This window comes from Microcaecilia unicolor, chromosome 3 (assembly GCF_901765095.1).
Source record: "Microcaecilia unicolor chromosome 3, aMicUni1.1, whole genome shotgun sequence".
Lineage (NCBI taxonomy): Eukaryota > Metazoa > Chordata > Amphibia > Gymnophiona > Siphonopidae > Microcaecilia > Microcaecilia unicolor.
In genome coordinates, this window is record NC_044033.1 from 235,637,591 (window position 1) to 235,658,504 (window position 20,914).

At 42.2% G+C, this 20,914-nt stretch overlaps 1 protein-coding gene across 1 annotated transcript in view; it reads right to left on the reverse strand.

The window, feature by feature from the left end:
- The window catches only part of LOC115464449 (vomeronasal type-2 receptor 26-like), a 40,895-nt gene that overhangs the window by 15,112 nt on the left and 4,869 nt on the right, over window positions 1–20,914 (reverse strand). The window contains exons 3-4 of the mRNA XM_030194828.1: window positions 17,525–18,313; window positions 10,298–10,525 (exon numbers count right to left, since the gene is read on the reverse strand). Coding sequence (XP_030050688.1) covers window positions 10,298–10,525; window positions 17,525–18,313 — 1,017 coding nt within the window. The remainder of the gene's footprint in view (window positions 1–10,297; window positions 10,526–17,524; window positions 18,314–20,914) is intronic.

Sequence of the window (20,914 nt, forward strand, 5' to 3'; positions counted from 1 at the left end):
TTACATTCTAGGTGAGACAAAAGCAAGTAGTGTTAGTGTGAGGTTTAAGAAACATTAGAGACCATTGGATTAAAAACATTAATGAAAGGATAATGGATGATACTAGGAGGTAGAAGTCATGATGGAATGTTCTGAAGCAGTCTTTGGGAAGAGAAAGGTTTTTAGCCTCTTCCTGAAGATGAGGTAGCTGTTTTCTGTTCTGATGGGAATAGGTAGTGAGTTCTATATTTTGACTCCAAGAACAGGGAATAGAGAGTTAAAAATCTTCTGATTTCTAATTGTCTTTTGGAACTGTGATGCTAGCATCAGTTGTTGCTTCAGTCTGTTAGACTGGACTAGACGTAGTGAAGTGGACTTAGTCAGCAGTTCAATAGATGCCCTGAAGGATTTGAAAAACTAAACAAGCAGCTTTGAAACTGAGTCTTTCTACTATGGGAAACCAGTGCAATTTGTTTAGATGAGTTGAAAGATTGGTATATCTATTCAACCTGTATATTAGTCTTGCAGCTGTGTTCTGACTTGAGGTTTTTTCTGATATTGACACTTAATACCAAGAAATAGAATGTTACGGTAATCCAAGTAAGATAGGACTAACATTTGGACTAGTAGTGTGAAGGCTTTTTGGTCAAACAATGATCTGACTAGATGAAGCTGTCTCATTTTGAATAGCATTTTCTTCCACTTCTGATTAATATGGGAAGCAAAGGTGAATGAAGAGCCAGGCAATACCCCTAGTACTCTGGTTTCAGAATCGACTGTAAAGATTTGATCATTGGTCAAAAATATTGATGACGGACCTCAAAAAGTAGGAAATATTTTTCACTCAATGAATAACTAAGCTCTGGAGCTCATTGCCAGAGGATGTGGTAACTGCAATTAACGTATCTGGGTTTTAAAATGGTTTGGATAAGTTCCTGGAACAAAGGTCCATATTCCTGCTATTGAGATAGACATGGGTGAAGCTACTATTTGTCCCTAGATGGGTAGCATGGAATGTTGCTGCTAATTAGGATTCTGCAAGGTATTCATGACCTGAATTGGCCACAGAAGCAGGACACTAGGCTAGATGGACCATTGGTCTGACCCAATATGGCTATTCTTATGTTCTTAAAGATAGGCACTGAAATAATGAGTGCCATGGCAGTATTCTGTAACTGCATGAACTGACTTTTTGAGAATATTAGGTTAGTGTGCATTTCACACCTAACTTTGGGCGCGAGTATTTACACCTGTTGAAAGGTTGGTGTAAGTGCTGGAACCCAACCGATGGCAATTAGGTGTGCAAATGTAGGTATTCTATAACATCGCAACTAACTTATGGGATTGCCTCTTACCTGTCCATGCCCTTCCCATACCCACACACCCTTATGAGTTGCACGCTTTGAAATTTAGGCATGCATGTTACAGAATTGGGCAGAATGCGGATTCATACGCAACTCCTAATTACTGCCAATTAAGGGCTTGTTAATGCTTAATTGGCTAATTAGTTTATACACAGATCTGCTATCTATGCCCAAATTTGCATATCCAAATATTAGCAATCTATACAGAATTAGAGCGTTGTATAATAGGGAAGGACAGGCAAAAACTTTTGTTTCCTTCCATTTTCCATGTCATTTAGGGGTATGTTCATTTTATTTGTTGTCTTTTGGCAATGCTGTTATCATGGGAACAAAGTCACTGAATGTTCACTCTTATAGAAAACTGCAAACTATTTGCAAATAGGACAACACTTATGTTGAAATCGTGCACACTCTTTTCCACAATGATTTCAATGGGTGCATTATCGAGAAAAGAGTGTGAACTCTTTTGAAAGGATGCACATCACCATCGTTAACCACATGCAAACAACAGCCCATCCATTCATACTGAATAGCAGCCCCCTTGTGTAGAATTTCATAAGGTAATTATCAAAGGAATTATGGGCCCAATTTTGGGAGTCAGTATCCTAAATGTACCCCTTGTTTTACAAATTTGCTGTTTCTTTGAGTTTGCTTGGCTGTCAGAAACTATTGTTTGGCTTTGCATCTGTTTTTTGCTGCCCTGAAGAAGCTAGCTTCCTAGATGTCTAGATAGTCATGTCTAACGGTTGGACCAGCCCTTTGAGAACAAGTGCTCTGTTGCTCTGTTACATTTTGCTGGAGTAGTGGGCCAATTTGATGTACAACTGCTAAATTCCTCAAAGTGGATCATTAGTGAAACTCTATGACCTACTGATACTCAGTGGCTACCAATGATGATTAATATTAGCTCACCAAACATTTGTCATTGGAGCACCACAGGTAGTTTACTCGCTTGGATCCAAGAATTCCTAGAGCTTCCACTTCACCGTGACATTTCCGACTCACTCTCAAGACACCTATTGTTGAGAAATCCAATCTGATTTCACATTCCAGACTCGGACCTGACCGAAGGCAGTCTGTGGTACAAGATAGTTGACCACAAATACATGTTACTCGGATCTTGAACAAGATCTGATGACCTGGTTTCAACCTTCCACATCATTTGTGGTCATAGTTATAAAACAGTTTCAGTCAGGCTATGGTCAGTATGCATTCAATGAATTGCACTGGAGCTTTAAAGGTGACCCAAACCGTCTATGTACTGTCTGCCAGACAATGGAACACATCACCAATACTCGTCAATTCACAAGTCTACCTGGTGATCTTGAGGCTTTGTACACTGCATCTGACTCCGTTATCGACTGGTTTATTGAATGATAAGCATCTGTATTTATTTATTACAGCATATTTGATATACCACTATGGTCTAAACAGACAGGAAGTGGTTTACAATGCATAAAAAAGCAAAGATACAGGTAGAAGGGAAGATCAGGGAGAAAGGACGAGAGGTTGATCAAGATATCGAGAAGAGGGAGTGAAAGCCAGAGAACAGACAGTCTTTCAGGGCTTGTTTGAAGGCAGGAAAAGAGGACTGATTACATACATCAAGTTCCATAATTTGGGGCCCAGATAACTAAAAGTGAGCATTGTTGTTAAAATAGAGCCATTGATTGCTCAAATTGGCCCCGCTATTGCTTAATAGTGTACCCTATTACGCAATATTTGTCACAACTGTGGTCATGATCCATCTTTGACTCAGCTTATGTCCCGATGGTCAGCTTCTGAGCTGGCTCCTGTTTGCACTGTTGTTTCTTTCCTGTGTGTTTCAAGCCTCACTTTGGTGTTCAGTGTGTTTCCTGCCTCTGTTCTGTAGGGTTTCCACTTCCTGCGTGTTTCAAGCCTCACTTTGGTGTTCAGTGTGTTTCCTGCCTCTGTTCTGTAGGGTTTCCACTTCCTGCGTGTTTCAAGCCTCACTTTGGTGTTCAGTGTGTTTCCTGCCTCTGTCCTGTAGGGTTTCCACTTCCTGCATGTTTCAAGCCTCACTTTGGTGTTCAGTGTATTTCCTGCCTCTGTCCTGTTTATAAGGAAGTGGTAGACTTTCATTCAGGGCCTTTGCAATGCCAAAGGTCTCCAGGTTAGTCCATGTACAGTGTAGCACTTCTGCCTTGTTCTTGTCTGTGTGCCCCTGGCACTTCTGTCTTGATTTCTTGTTTAGGGTGCCTGTGTGCACTTCTGCTTCTGTTCTTCTCTGTTTGTCTGTGTGGGTCAGCTTTGTGTCCTGCCTAGTCTGCCTTGCTTGCTCTAATCCCCTCTACCTTCAGCTTCAGCCTTAGTTCTGTTGTTTGTCTGTGTGGGTCAGTTCCCATCTTGCTTGTGTCTGCCCTGCAAGCCTTCAGCTTTAGTTCTGACCCTGCTTGTGTCCGCCCAGTTTGAGAATCCTGAATCCTTTTCCAGCCAAGCTTGTGTGAGAATCCTGAATCCTGTTTGCTTCAGCATCCTGAATCCTGTTCCAGACAAGCTTGTGTGAGAATCCTGAATCCTGTTTGTTTGAGAATCCTGAATCCTGTTCCAGCCAAGCTTGTGTGAGAATCCTGAATCCTGTTTGTTTGAGAATCCTCAATCCTGTTTCAGCCAAGCTTGTGTGAGAATCCTGAATCCTGTTTGCTTGAGCATCCTGAATCCTGTTTGCTTGAGCATCCTGAATCCTGTTCCATCCAAGCCTGTTTTAGAATCCTGAATCCTGCTTGGGCATCCTGAATCCTGTTCCGCCAAGCCTGTTTGAGAATCCTGAATCCTGCTTGAGTATCCTGAATCCTATTGTTCCAGCACTGTCTGCCTACAGCTTCAGCTCCAGTCCAGTCTGTTCCAGCACTGCCTGCCAAGCCAAGTCCGTTCCAGCATCTAGCATCCAGTTCCAGCCAAGCCAAGTCTGTTCCAGAATCCAGTTCCAACCAAGCTAAGTCCGTTCCAGAATCCAGCTCCATCCTTGTTTGTTAGTCTAGTCCTGGTTGGGGGGTTTGCCTCCTGCTGCCGCTCGACAACAGTAGGCCAAGGGCTCACATTGTTCCAGAGTCTGTAACTGTTTGTTTTGAGCCTGAGACCTTGACAATATTAAGCACTGTTGTTCTACAACACGTAATATTATTGAATAGGCATACATACCCTGAATTCTATATATGGCAACTAAATTGCACATGCAAATCAGCATGCATAGCCAATTTGCATGTGCAACTTAATTGATTAATGAGCCAATCTGCACCAATGATTGACTGCTAACAATCAATAATTGGCCATAATTAGGAGTTGGAAATATATATTGCATTCTAAAATAATGTGCATGTAACTTCTGAAGCATATAATTTCAAGGGGGGGGGGGGGTTAGGCGAGTTTTGGGGCATTCCTATCAGTTACACATCTAGTTATAGAATAAACCAATTCACATCTAATTTAGGCTGTGGCATCTATACCTTGTTTTAGTGGGCATAAATGCAAGGGCACTTAAGTGCAATTCTATAAAATGTGAAAATCCTATATAGAATAGAGCTCAATGCATAAGTTTTTCCACGTCAATTTTTTTGAATCGATTTACTGAATTTATGGCCCTGTCAGACACCCTATGGGTGTCTCTAGCGTTAGTGCATGCTAATTTTTAGCATATGCTAAAAATGCTAGCGTGCCTATAACACAGCTCAGTAAACAGAGCCCTTAGTCTACTGTGTATAACTGCTAACTCCAGGCTCCGTTCCTTCTATCTCACTGCTCCCTATGCCTGGAATAGACTCCCTGAGCCGGTACGTCAGGTTCAGTCTCTGGCTGTCTTCAAATCTAGGCTTAAAACCCACCTCTTTGCTACTGCTTTCGACTCCTAACCATGACTCTCTTACTCAGTACCCTCACTTATTGCCCTATCCTTTATCCTCACCTCTTTATTCCCCTACCCTTAATTGTTCTGTCTGACTCATGCCTTATCTAGATTGTAAGCTCTTTGAGCAGGGACTGTCTTTTTTGTGTATGGTGTGCAGCGCTGCGTATGCCTTGTAGCGCTATAGAAATGATGATTAGTAGTAGTAATAATAGTAGTAGTAGTAGTAGTAGAGATAGGACACAATATTTGAGCAATACTGTGCACAATTTGAATAACAGTGCAGACTATTATATAATAGAATGCACTATTGATGACATTGAACAAGAAATGTAAAAAAAACCCCTGAATAAGACAATCAATCTAGTAAACAATACATGAGACTAAAAAAATGGAACTTAAAAATAAACCACAGAGTTACAGCTCCTTAATGGGAAGTTTGATGAAGTGAAAAATACGGTAGATACTGTGAAACAAGAATTTGATTTGAAAATGACTAAAGTAGAAAAAGACTTGGGACAGCTACAAAACTTTAAAATAACTGCAATAAAGGATAATACTGAGCTGAGAAGGAAAATAGAATATATAGAGAATTATAATAGACGCCTGAATCTTCGGGTCCTGAATTTCCCTAAGTCCCCTGGGTATGCTCCGTTAGACTTATTCAAAAGATACCTAAATGAAAATTTGAAATTCTTGAAAGATTCTATGCCTCCGATAAATAAAATTTATTATATTGAAAGCTCTTCAGGGGAAAAGAGAAGGCTGGGAGACGAGGCTAAAGGCCAAATAAACTCAAATAATATTTCACTATTGTTGGAACAATCCCTAGAAGATATTACCCAGAGATCTACCTTATTAGTGTCATTTGTCTTCGAGCAGGATCTGGACGCTGTAATGAGACTATACTTTAAAAATGCGAAATCCCTCTTTGGAGGGGAAAGGATATGGATCTATCCCGATGTTACAAAACAGACCCAGATAAAGAGAAAGGCATTTCTAGCTTTGAAGAGGGAGACGTTGGAGGTGGGGGCCTCCTTCTTTTTAGCGTATCCATGTAAATGTATAGTAAATCTGGGAACAACAAAATATGTGTTTTATTCTCCGGAACATCTTAAATCATTTATAGAAATGAAACAACTGAAAGTTTAAAAGAAATTGAGAGACATGCTGCCTATTTAACTTTACAATATATATTATGTACATGTAAACTTCTCTATTCATTTCGCCTCCCACTTGTATAAACTTAGTGGTCTAAGGAAGCGTGAAATTTATTTGTTTAGTTATATAGAAACTTTATTTTGTTATATTCTTGCTGTATTTCTGAAACAAGTTTGTATGCTTGTATATATATTGAAATAAAATAAATTCAAATAAAAATAAACCACAAATAAAACAAACAAAAAATCTAGTAAACTGCTCAGGAAACTAAAAAAATGCTGTAGTTGAATTTGAACCTGAAAAGTTAGGCTGTTAAGTTTAGCTGAAAATAGGGGCACTAGTTTCCAATATTTGGGTACTTAGTATTTTTTTTAATTAGCCTTTGAACATTGTTATATGTTTTACAGCAACATACATAATACCTTGGATTCTATAAAGGCTTCCCAAAGTTGAGCACTGTACAATACTCAAATAAAACCAGGAGGAAAGAAGAAAAAAAAGAGCATTAAAATAAAATGAGATGAAAATTTAAATAGAGTAAAAATTAAATTAAATTAAATAAATTTATGGGCTCATTTTCAAAAGAGAAAAATGTCCAAAAAGTGGCATAAATCTGCATTTGGACGTTTTTCTCACAAAACACCCAAATTGGTATTTTCAAAATCAATTTTTAGATGTTTTTCTATGAAGTCCATCAGAAGTGCGTTCAAATCACAAGAGGGCTTGTCAGGGGCATGTTAAGGATGGGATTTGGGTGTTCCTAACACTTGAACGTTTTTCAGCCATAATGGAACAGAACAAAACCGGCCAAGACTAACACTAAGACGTTTTGATCTAGACCTGTTTGTATAACAAACAAGGCACAAAAAGGTGCCCTAAATGACCAGATGACCTCTGGAGGGAATCAGGGGTGACTTCCCCTTCCTCCCCCAGTGGTCTCTAACTGCCTCCAACCCCCTAAAAATGTGATTTAAAACATTACTTGCCAGCCTGTACGCCAACCTCAGATGTTATACTCAGGTCCATTAGAACAGCATGCATGTCCCTGGAATAGTCTAGTGGTGGGTGCAGTGCACTGTAGACAGGTGGACCCAGGCCTATACCTCACACTACCTGTTACATTAGTGGAGGAAACCGTGAACCCTCCAAAACTCACCAGAAACCTACTGTGCCCACATATAGGTGCCCCCTTCCAGGGCCACCGAGAGACTGAGCTAGGCCCGGGACAAGGCCACTCCCTGGGCCCCCCCCCCCCCCCGAGGTCGCCACCGCTCCCCCAACACCCACCCCCCCTCCACGCACCAGCGGGCCCCTGCATTGAAATCACAGCGCCTCTCACCTCCATGTGAAGGCACTGCAGGCAGCAGCAGATTGCCTCCCTCCCTCCCTGTGTCCCGCCCTCATCAGACGTAACTTCCGTGAGGGCGGGACACAGAGAGGGAAGGAAGCCCGAAGGGAGGCGATCTGCTGCTGCCTGCAGCACTTTCACACGGAGGTGAGAGGCGCTGTGATTTCAATGCAGGGGGCCCAGCCTGGTGGCAGATGGTCTACGACGGACAGGGCCGGTCTTAGCAACTGCAGGGAGCTGTGCAGACCAGTTCTCAGAGCCCTCCCACCCCTCCCCAGTATACCCAAAATGACAGAAACCAAATTAGCATACAGATTCTGCATGCAGCACAATACCAGAAAAACAGAACATTGCTATACATTGCAAAATAAGACAGCAGATGTAAATTCTCAAATTGGACATATTCCAAACACTAAAATGAAAATAAAATGATTTTTTCTACCTTTGTTGTCTTGTGACTGTATTTCAGATCATGTTGGTCCCAGTCTCTGATTCTGTTGCTCTCTATCTGCTCCTTTAACTCCACTTCCAGGGTTTCCTTTCCATTTATTTCTTTACTTTCTTCCTTTCTTCATTTCTTGCCCTACATCCTTAGGTAAAAGCTGGGTCCTCCGCGGACTTGACTGGAAGAGGTATAGAGTGGATCCAGCTTTTGCCTATTTTCTCCAGCCATGTGCAGTTTTTCTCCTCTTTTCCCTTTCCCTCATCTCCGTCAGGATGCATCTCCTTCCTCTCTCTTCCCTCTCCTCCATCCATGTCCAGCATTTATCCTCTCTCTCCTTCCCTCCATCCATGTTCATCTCATGTCCTCTCTTCCCTCCCCTGCATCCATATCCAGCATTTCAACTCTCCCCTCTCCTCCATCCATATCCAGAATTTCTCCTCTCCCCTCCATCCATGTGCATCTCCTTCCTGTCTTCCCTCACTTCCATGTCCAGCATTTATCCTACCCTCCCCTCCATCCATCGCAACTCTCCTCGCTCCCCTGCCCTCCCTACTCATCCCCAGTGATTCTCCTTTGCTCCCTGTCCTCCCTCCCTTCCCCTCCATGTCCAGTGACTTGCCCCAACTTACCCCCCTTTTCACCCCCTCCCCGAGTTTCAGTTCCCAGCCCCAGCTGTGTCCTCAGGTTTCCAGCACATAAGTATCATAAGTAAATAAATAAGCAGATAAAATAAGTGTTGAGCACCTGAATCTCAAATGATTTCTGTTTTAGTGACCCTTTACCAGGAGAAAAAAAAATGCCTGCACAAATACAACACCTAGGGAGTCCCTATAAACAGCCCCTCCAAATGACACATTACTACAAAAAGTTGTTCCGTTATTATACTTCCTCTTTGTACATTCCTATGCTGCACAAGCCGGCACGATAGAAAATATAAGTGAGAATAAATAAAAATGCTACCCACAAATGAAGACAACGAGGGACAGCCCTTCCTTCCTTCCAGGCCAGCCGCCCTGCATTTAAAAAGTTGCAGCGGTGGCGAAAATGCAGGCTCGCCTCTTCTTTAAGCCCTTCCCCTTCTCTCTCAGCATTCACTGTGCCGCCTTCACGGAAACCGGAAATTGCATCAGTGTACGCTGAAAGAGAAGGGGAAGGGCTTAAATAAGAGGCGAGCCTGCTTTTTTGCCGCCGCTGCAACTTCTTAAATGCAGGGTGGCTGGAAAAAAATGAAGCTGAGAGCATCGCAACAAGGAAGGGAGCACCAGGAAATGCCTCAGGGCCTCAGGAGGTGCGAGGTCCTGATGATGGAGGGTGGGGTGGGAGTCCGGCACCGGACCCCCCTGGAGGCACGGGCCCGTGGAATTTTATCCCCCCCTCTCGGCGGCCCTGCCCCCTTCACCCATAAGGGCACCTATAATTGGAGGAAGTGGGTTTTGAGGAGGGGTTTGGGGGTTCAACAGACAAGATAAGGGAACAATGGTGAGATGTGTACCTGGGAGTGTTTTATGAAGTCCACTGCAGTGCCCCCTAGGGTGCCCCATTGCTTTCCTGGGATGTCAGGGGAACCGGTCTACTAAAAATGCTGGCTCCTTCTACATCCTAATGGCTTGACTTTGTGCGTTTTGCACTTGGACTATTTTTTTTGAAAAAGGACCAAAACACAAATTGTCCAAATCACAAAACCTCTTTAAAAACAATATTTTTTTTTTTTTTGGGGGGGGGGGGGGGGGGGGGAAAGAAGACCTTTTTCTTTTTTGAAAATGACCTTCTTTCCTATTCAGATTTTGGATATTTTTTGCAAAATGTCCAAAGTCAGACTTAGACATCATATCGAAAATGCCCCTCTCAGTAAATTAAGTAGACTGTGGCTCCAATCCTGGACCTCAGGGAGTGTAACAAAGGGAAAGGATAGTTTAAGCAGGTGGCTCAAAATGACCCAATAATTGCTCAGAATGGAAGGTTAGTTGGACGGGAGGTGAGACAAATGGACCGGAGGGATAGAAAGTGGGAGGCAAAGAGAGAATGGAGAAGATGAGAAGGGTTGTAGGAAGAAATGAGAGTGCTGGGGTAAGAAGGGGTGCAAAAGGGAAGGGCCTTAAATTCCAGAGCAAGGAGTTTAAATTGAAATGAAATCTGACCTTGGTGTATGCGCTGCCCCACGTCATCACCTTTTCATAGATAGTAAATTCCTGCTCTGGTGGACTATAAGGGTTATAACTTCCAACAATTTCATTAATCCATGTCCCATCAGGTAGGATCACTGGGCTTATAATATCATAACTTATTGTGAGATCACCATTCCAATCAAAAAAGATTTCCTCACCCAGAGTGTTCTTAAAGTGGAAGTTCTTCAGAAAATGATGAAGCTAATGAAATAGAGAAAAAGTTTTGTTAGTGAAGCTCATTCCTAACTTCAAGCACATGCAAAATGCCACTGATTTCACAGACATGTTTTCATTTTGAAGCAACATTCGGGTGCAGCTTATTTTTGAAGAGGGTCCCTTTTCATGAAATGGCCCCCAAGGTGTCACTACCATTGGCAGTGTTTACGATTTTAGGAACACCCATGACCCAACCTTGATCATCCCCCTCTTGAAATCCGCATGGAAGAATTTATGAGTATTAGTTTATAAAATACGCTTAGCAAGTGTGCACATAAATTCTAATTATTGCCAATTAGTTTCATTAATTGCTTGATAGGGTCCATTTATTGGTGCTGAATGATTGATTTTTAAGTTATGTGTACAACTCAACCAAAATTGCTCATGTAAATTTAGTCACCATATATAGAATCTGGGGGAGTAATGTGTACTGTTCCTTAGTAAACATGAGGGTCAATTTAAATAAAAGGCTTATGTTTATTGTTTCCATTTGCTATGCTGTTTATCATAAGCAGGTCTGAGAGCTTAACATAAAAATATGAACTCCAAAATAAAATCATTAAAAAGAGTGCCATAAAATCGATAGAACAGAACTCATGCATACAAAATAAGCAGAAGGTCACAATTAATTAAGAGGCTTCTGAGTTCCCAGTCGTCACCCCATGTCATTGGTTATTTCAAAACAATGAGTTTAAAACTGGATTTTAAAATAAGCAAATGACAGTTCTGACTGGATATATGATAGAAAACCATTCCAGAGCATTGAAGCTAAAAAGGCTGAGTTCCTCATCGATTCATAATGCGGTAACTGTCAGCTGTGAGCAGATTGGCTTCGCCTACATTGCTTCTTTCACTATCATTTCTCTATCCTACAATTGTAATAGTGTTATTTTTGCCCTAATAGTTTAATGTAATTTTTTTTTGCCAGTCAGGAAGTGCAATATATCAAGTTGAAGAAATCACCATCCATAAAAATATCTCCACACCTCTAATGTTTTGTGATGCTTCCACTCTGCTGGTGTTTTGCTTTTGTTTTACTGCTACTGGGTCTGAGAAAAGGACAGAAGATTAACAGCCAAGTGAATAATTTACACTCTTCCAATACCTGCTCTATATATGGAGGGGGGAGAGGGTTCTTCTTTACCACTTAGCATGCTAATATTCACATTTTGCAAATCTCCTCAGCAAATAAACTGTCAATATCTGATGCTTCTGATAGATTTTCCTGAAGTGAGGATCCAATAAACTCTCTATCTACCAAAAGCTTCTCCATGACCTTCTCAGCAGACAGTAGAGGTTGCCTCCTGGTTCACTCTCAGGCTCATTTTCGAAAGTGATCGCCGGCGATCTTCCGACACAAATCAGGAGATTGCCGGCACCTAAGGTAAGGGTACTGTGCACCTGGAAGCTATTTTTCTTTTTAATTTTAAGTGCCCCCTAGGGTGCCCAGTTGGTGTCCTGTCATGTCAGGGGGGCCAGTGCACTACAAATGCTGGCTCCTCCCATGCCCAAATGCCTTGCATTTCGCCGGGTTTGAGATGGCCGGGCCCGGTTTCCATTATGGCTGAAAAATGAAGCCGGCCATCTCATATAAACCCGGCGATCCTGCTCTAAACCCAGCGAGCGATTTGGCTGGTGCCAAGCGTATTTCGAAAATGCGCTTGGCTCCGCCCCGTCATGGAGCCAGCCCAGAAGCTGGCCTGCCATCGATTTGGCCAGCACCGTTCAATTATGCCCCTCCAAGTTGGCTTTACATGTTGCTGGTCTTTTGTTCTCTCACCCTGTGTTGCCTCTTACTTCTTTCACCTCTGTGAAGAGATAGATGAAAAAAACTAGTTTTTAATAGGTACACTAGAAGCTGCAGATTTTCGTACTCTATTCTTTACAACAATATCTATTAGACTTCTAGTAAGCTTCTGCAGATGTAGAACTTTCTCTTGATTCCTTCCTGTAATGCTACTGCTGGACATAGGTCATAAGGACATAAGAGTTACCTTACTGGGGCAGTACAAGGGCATATGTAGCCCAGTATTATGTTTCCAACAGAGGTCAGTTCAGGTTATAAGTACCTGGCTGTCACATTCCAGTAATTCACTTCAGAAACAATATCGAGGGTACTTAGTTTATTTATTAGTCATTTTTGTGGAACTGTGTCAAAGGCTTTGCTAAAATCTAAATACACTGCATCTGGTGATCTCCCTCAATCCAACTGTCTGGTCACCCATTCAAAAAAATTAATTAGATTTATCTAAAAAGACCTGCTTCTACTCAGATCCTGTAATCCATTGGATTCCAAAAACTTTCCTATTGTTTTTTTTTTTTTTAAAGCAGTTCCATTAATTTACTTACTACAAAAAGTCAGACTTACCTGCTTATTTTCAGAGAAGGCCGGCCATCTTCCGACACAAATCAGGAGATGGCCGGCTATCTCTTAAACCCGGCCAAATCGGTATAATCGAAAGCCGATTTTGGCCAGTTTCAACTGCTTTCCGTCACGGAGCCGGCCAAACTTCAAGGGGGCGTGTCGGCAGTTTACCGAAGGCGGGACGGGGCGTGGTTACGAGGTGGCCAGCTTCGCCCGATAATGGAAAAAAGAAAGCCGGCCCTGGCGAGCATTTGGCTGACTTCACTTGGTCCCTTTTTATTCACGACCAAGCCTCAAAAAGGTGCCCCAACTGACAAGATGACCACCGGAGGGAATCGGGGATGACCTCCCCTTACTCTCACAGTGGTCACCAACCCCCTCCCACCCAAAAAAAAAAACAAACAAACATTTTTTTTCCAGCCTCTGTGCCAGCCTCAAATGTCATACCCAGCTGCATGACAGCAGTATGCAGGTCCCTGGAGCAGCTTTTAGTGGGTGCAGTGCACTTCAGACAGGTGGATCCAGGCCCATCCCCCCTAACTGTTACACTTGTGGTGGTAAATGGGAGCCCTCCAATAAAAACCCAAAACCCACTGTATCCACATCTAGGTGCCCCCCTTAATCCCTAAGGGCTATGGTAGTGGTGTACAGTTGTGGGCAGTGAGTTTTGGGGGGATTTGGGGGGCTCAGCATCAAGGTAAGGGAGCTCTGTACCTGGGAGCAATTTGTGAAGTCCATTGCAGTGCCCCCTAGGGTGCCCGGTTGGTGTTCTTTCATGTCAGAGGGACCAGTGCACTACAAATGCTGGCTCCTCCCACACCAAATGCTTTGGATTTGGCCGGGTTTGAGATGGCCGCCATGAGTTTCCATTATCGCTGAAAACCCATGCCGGTCATCTCTAAATCCAGCCCAAATGTTGAGATTTGACCGGATCCAACCATATTATTGAAATAAAAGGTGGCCAGCTATCTTGCTTCAATAATACGGTTGGGACGCCGCTTTAAGGGGCCGGCTTTAAAGATGGCTGCCCTTATAGATGGCCAGCCCTGTTCGATTATGCCCCTCTTACTGGCCTATAGTTCTCAACCTCTTCCTTAGTTCCACATCTGCTCTTCTTAAGTCCTCTGGACCACTCCCGACTCTACAGAAACATTGAAAAGGTCAGTCAGTGGAGCTATAAGAACTCTAAGTTCCTTCAGTAACCTCAGATGTATGCCATCTGGCCCCATTGCTTTGTTCACCTTGGTTTAACCAGTGCCTCAGAAACACAGTCCTCTAAAAATCATTCATGGGCTACCACCCCTCCATCTCTATTTGTGTTTGTCTTCTGTAATCTTTCTTACAGTCAGAACAGAAATATTTGTTAAGCAATTCCACATTATCTTTATTAGCTTCTCTATATTCTTCCTTTTCACCTTTGAGTCTCGCAATGCCACTTTTGCGCTTCCACCTATCACTAACATCTAAAAAAAATGTACTGTTCTCCCTCCCCATTTTACCATATTGGCTAATTTCTTTCCATTTGCATTTTGTTTTCCTGACTTCTCTACCAGCTTCTCTTAGCTTTTCCAGATATTGTCACCAGTTTTCCTCTTTCTGCAATCTCTTGTATTTGTCAACTAGTACTTTGGAGAACTGTTACTTTTATTTACTTTCCTTACAAAAAGGTTTGCTGCCTTTACAATAGCTCTTACAATAGATCCTTTCAGTTTTAATCACTACTTTCCAACTTCTTCAGATATTCACATCCAGATAACAATTTATTGAGGTAATCCCTCATCTAAACAAAGCTATTTTATTGATGTCTTGAATCTTCATGTTTGATGAACCCTCTCACACCTGTCTTAATATTATACCACACTAGTGTGTCAGGATGTATAAAGTCCTTTGTGCAGTTGCCATTAGTGATTCATATTCATGCCAGAAAAAAAACAGACCAAAGTAAGCATTTACCTCCCGAATCCTGGATCTGAAAGCAAGAAATTGCTTTCTGATCTTCATGGCATTCTTGCTCAAATCTGGGTGAAATTGTAGAACATTGCTTTCGTGTTTCACTGGCACTCTCATTCTGGCTTAATGTAAAATCTCCTTGACTTGTGTATATCTCAGCACTTTAATTACTATAGGCAATGGGAACTTATCATACTGGAACTCAGTGCGCCCACTCCAGCTCAAAATCCTTAGTAAATTGAAGACCTAGGATATCAGGAATAACTTTTCCAAAAATATAATTACGTTCCACTCCGCAGAAGTTTTATGGTTCCCCACTAATTTTAATTAAGCTGCATAGTTTATATTTGCCAATCTATGTTATATTATATTATATAATGCTACACCTCAATAATTATCTAACCCCCCTCCCCTGTTTGCTAAGCCACGGTAGCGGCTGGAATTGCATTAATGTCGACACAGCCCATTCACTTTTGAAAGGGCTGTGTTGACATTGCTGAGCGGTTATCTCTAATTCAGCTTAGTAAACAGGGGGGTAAACATTGCAATTATAATTGATTTATTATTATGAGGTGCTATTTACAATTATGTTTTAATTATTATAATTTAATATGGGTGCAAATATGTTCCGTTAATAATTCTTTCTATATTCATATTCACTCATGTTAAGATTGTGGTTGTTATGATAATTAAGAAATTATTTCACTATCATTCCATCTAACAGAGGTCAGTGCCAGGTGGCTGTTTTTCCCTTGGACCCATCAACTCATGGTTTATACATTGTATGTTGCTTCTTTGCATATTGTTATATTTTTATGAATATTCTTTCATATTCTCAACTGCTGGGTTAAAGTAATGAACATATATGCTCCAAATTCTGATAGCCCTGATTTCTTTTACACTTCTGCTGATGTAATATCTAATGGATGTGAATAGGGGGAAATTTTGATTTAATTCAAAAACCTGAAATCGATGGAAAATCTGTATATCCTTTCAAAAAATTTAAGGATTTGTCAGTTCTACATGATGTAACGATACAGAACAGATTATTTTTTGACATCCAGCTCCCTTTTAGATTAAACATTCCACTCCAGTATTGAAAGTGTCACACTATCAGATCATGCACACGTGGAGGGACATAATTGAACGGGGGGCACCCAAGTTTTCCTGGGGCCATCCTTGCAGGACAGCTCCGTGAAGGGGCAGGGAAACCCGTATTATCGAAACAAGATGGGTGTCCATCTTTCATTTCAATAATAGGGTTGGGGACGCCCAAATCTCAACATTTAGGTCGACCTTAGAGATGGCCATCCCCAGTTTTCGGCCATAATGGAAACCGAGGACGCCCATCTCAAAAACGACCAAATCCAAGCCCTTTGGTCATGGGAGGAGCCAGAATTCGTAGTGCACTGGTCCCCCTGACATGCCAGGACACCAACCGGACACCCTAGGGGGCACTGTAGCGGACTTCACAAATTGCTCCCAGGTGCATAGCTCCCTTACCTTGGGTGCTGAGCCCCCCCAACCCCCCACAAAACCCACTCCCCACAACTGTACACCACTGCCATAGCCCTAAGGGGTGAAGGAGGGCACCTACATGTGGGTACAGTGGGTTTCTGGTGGGTTTTGGAGGGCTCACATTTACCACCACAAGTGTAACAGATAGGGGGGGGGCCTGGGTCCACCTGCCTGAAGTGCACTGCACCCACTAAAACTGCTCCAGGGACCTGCATGGAGCTGGGCATGACATTTGAGGCTGGTAAAGTTTTTTTTTTTTTAGGGTGAGAGGGGGTTGGTGACCACTGGGGGAGTAAGGGGAGGTCATCCCCGATTCCCTTCGGTGGTCATCTGATCACTTCGGGCACCTTTTCACGGCTTGGTCGCAAGAAATAACGGACCAAGTAAAGTTGGCCAAGTGCTCATCAGGGACGCCCTTCTTTTTTCCATTATCGGTCGAGGATGCCCATCTCTTAATCACGCCCCAGTCCCACCTTCGCTATGGTGCCGACATGCCCCCGTGAACTTTAGTTGTCCCCGCGACGGGAAGCAGTTGAGGACGCCAAAAATCGGCTTTTGATTATGCCAATTTGGGCGACCCTGAGAGAAGGACACCCATCTCCCAATTTGTGTTGAAAGATGGGCGCCCTTCTCTTTCGAAAATATGCCTAATAGTACTTCAACTTAACATCACTGAGCATGCAAAACATAAGACAAACTGGTGATTTAATGCCAGCTTATTAGACTGTTCAAATTTCTAAGATTATATAACTATTCTATTCTATTAAAGGTATGTATATCCTGCTAATATCAATGCAGAATCTAAGCAGGTTATATAATTTCAAAAACGCACATTTAGAAGCAAGAAAGCCACACAAAATTATTAATTCAAATGCTTATTAAAAATGAGTCTTCAAACATTTACAGAATTGTGTATAGCCAGAAATCATCCAAATTTAAACTGTACATGTGTAGAATTCCACTATTTACTAGCTTGAAAAATAAAAGAGCCATGCTTTTATCTTTGCAATTAGCTGCATGTTTGTGATGTTTGACATGAAGCACATATGTGAGTATACAGACTTCACTGCATCCTGCTTCCCTTTCACACTACGCAATCATATAGCATCTCTTCTTTCTGACAATAACATTCTTCTAACATAGGGTATTACCTTCCATGGCAAATCAAAAAACCCCTCACTTTCTCCACTGCATATGGTGGTATTTCCAGATCCAGAAGTGATCATGTCATGCAATGCATGTGCCAAGCTGTACACAGCATTGTATACATTATAGCTGTCAGAAGATTTTATGACATCACAGTGTATGATGTAGGCAAATGTTTCCTCACTGCTGCAGGATCTTTGGATGCTCTTGGGGCACTGGTTGTTACACAGGTCCTTCCACCACATCGCTATGAATGAGTCGTTTGGAAAAATGGCAGGATTCACCTCACGGACAAATTTGTGAAAATTTGGAATAATTTTATTTTCCACAGTGAAAGCTAAGATGATTTTTTGATCAACATAATATGATTGAAAGAAAAATTCCCTATCATTTGTCATGATCCAGACCTTTCCAGTTGTTTTCCAAATGGATATATGACTTACAGCTTCTATGTAGTCTTTATTATAATATAAAATAATCACTTTAGTTGAAGATTTATGGATGATCTCATAAATATTTCCCATATTTTGAGAGAGCACAGATCTGGACTGACTGAAGGTTTCTATGAATTCAATGCAACCTCCACTCTGCTCAATCCCTTCTCTCAGGATCTGCACAGCCCTCATGCTGTTCTCATCACTAGATGCAATGATACCGACCCAGGTCCAGCCAAAATGCTTCAATAGTTTGACTATCCCTGCACAGAGGTGCAGCTCACTGGATACAGTTCGATAGAAATAAGGAAACTCTGCCTTGTCGCTCATGACAAGATTCCCTGAGATGTAACTAATCTGCTGAAAATTAATAGATGGAATTTATCAGCACCTTTATTATGTTAAGATCATATTTTATTCATATATCAAATATTTAGATCATAATTATACTGTAGAGAGTGGATGAGAAAAAAGGTGAGATTCTAAAGCCAGCTAGTATAGTAAGATATTAACGATGGCAGAAAAAGACCTGAATTGTACATCCAGTCTACCCAGCAATCACACTCAATATCAAATCCTGATTATACAAAAAATTAATGTGATATAAAATACTTTCTCATTGTCTCTCTTGACATTTCTGTGACACAGACCATACAAGTCAGCCCAACCCTGTCCTTAGGTTCCAACTACTGAAGTTGCCGTCAAAGGCCACTCCTGCCTATCCAAATCTGTCTTGTCATTTGCTGAACACCAACAGTAAAAGTCTGCTTGGCCCTGTCCCCACTTTACAAATTTGCCATAAACAGGATGAAGACCATTCAAGCTTTCTCACTGGCCTTAGTTCTTCATAGCCAGAGTTGCCATCTAAGTGCCAAGCAACATGCAAACACACATACAGCTATTTAAGTTATGAATTTATTACCATTCATTTTCTAATTAAAAATGCTCTGTGTTCATCCCATGACTTTTTCAATTCTGTCACCATTTTTTTCTTTACTACCTCCTTTGGGATAGCATTCTAGGCATCAACCACTCTCTATGAAAAATAATTTTCTAACATTAGTCCTAATTCTACCACCCCGCAACCTCAATTCATGTCCTCTAGTTTTACCATTTTCACTTCTCTGGGACACAGCTAAGTAAAACGGAACTTTTCCCCATGTGACCTGTTGCTGCTACTGATGAAATTCTGAAACCTTCTTCCAGACCCTCAAACTCCACAGACCCTTCATTTATTAATTTCTTTAAAAGGCAGGAGTAATCCATTGCTAGTCTCTCATTCAGCTTCTATAGATCAAGAATGCCATACAATTTAAGGGTGGATGGTTGCTTTATATATAGTAGATTGGCTAACTCCTGCAGAAAACAAGGCTGTAGAGATGTGAACCTGTATTTTATAAGTAGTGCAGCAGGAGACACACTTCATAAAAGCAAGGCTATCTCTATCCACCCTCAATCTATGCCTGAACAGGGGACAGCTGCAGAGGAAAGGCTCTGGGTTGGCCAAGGCATTTCACTATGACTGCTGTTGCCGGCAAAGAGTTTTGAGCAATCCACCTTGTTTCCAGGATATAGAATCATGGAACCTGATACTTTGGTTTGTTTCTCACAGGAAAACACATTAGTTATAACGAAACTGCTGCTTAAATAAAACCCTACTGGTTTGGGGTTTATACATTAAATTATTACCTGCAACAAATTTCCCTCTCAGACTTCTTATTGTAATAAGAATTAATAATTTTATACTCCTGAGTTCAAATTATACATCATATATATTAATCACATTGGCCTTAAAGTTTGAACCAGAGGCAACAGAGGCTAAAGTTGTAAGAAATACCAGGAAGGGGAAATAGGATGTCTCAGTCCATTGCTCTGATGACTAGCTTCGAAAGAGATCGCCGGCCATCTTCCAACACAAATCGGGAGATGGCCGGCCATCTCCTGAACTCGGCCAAATCGATATGTTTCAATCATTTTTATTAAGTTGACATAATCAGCTGTAACATTTCACATTACACAAGTAAGTACCAGAACAGCAGTTGGCATATCTTCACATTTTGTGTTTTTATTAATATTAGTAGTTTCCCCCCCTAAACTACTCCCCCTCCCCTCCCCGTTCCCTACCCCCCTTCCGGCCAAATTGGTATAATGGAAAGCGATTTTGGCCAGCTCCAACTGCTTTCTGTCGCAGAGATGGCCAAAGTTAAAGGGGGCGTGTCAGCAGGGTATAGAAGGCGGGACGGGGGTGTGGTTATGAGATGGCCGGCTTCGGCCGATAATGGAAAAAAGATGGCCGGCTCTGACGAGCATTTTGCCAGCTTCACTTGGTCCATTTATTTTTAGGACCAATCCTCATAAAAGTGCCCCAATTGACCAGATGACCACCGGAGGGAATCGGGGATGACCTCCCTTTACTCCCCCAGTGGTCACCAAACCTCTCCCACAGAAAAAAAATTAAAAACACATTTTTTTTGCCAGCCTCTATGCCAGCCTGAAATGTCATATCCAACTCCCTGACAGCAGTATGCAGGTCCATGGAGCAGTTTTTTTGTGGGTGCAGTGCACTTCAGGCCCATCCCACCCCACCTGTTACACTTGTGGTGGTAAATGGGAGCCCTCCAAATCCCCCCCCCAAAACCCACTGTACCCACATGTAGGTGCCCCCCTTCACCCCTCAGAGCTATGGTAGTGGTGTAAAGTTGTGGAGAGTGGGTTTTGGGGGGATTTTGGGGGTCTCAGCACCCAAGGTAAGGGAGCTATGCACCTGGGAGCAATTTATGAAGTCCACTGCAGTGCCCCCTAGGGTGCCCGGTTGGTGCCCTGGCATGTGAGGGGGGCCAGTGCACTACAAATGCTGGCTCCTCCCATGACCAAATGCCTTAGATTTGGCCAGGTTTGAGATAGCCGGCATCAGTTTCCATTATCGGCAAAAACCGATCTTTTTGGCCATCTATTTGGCTG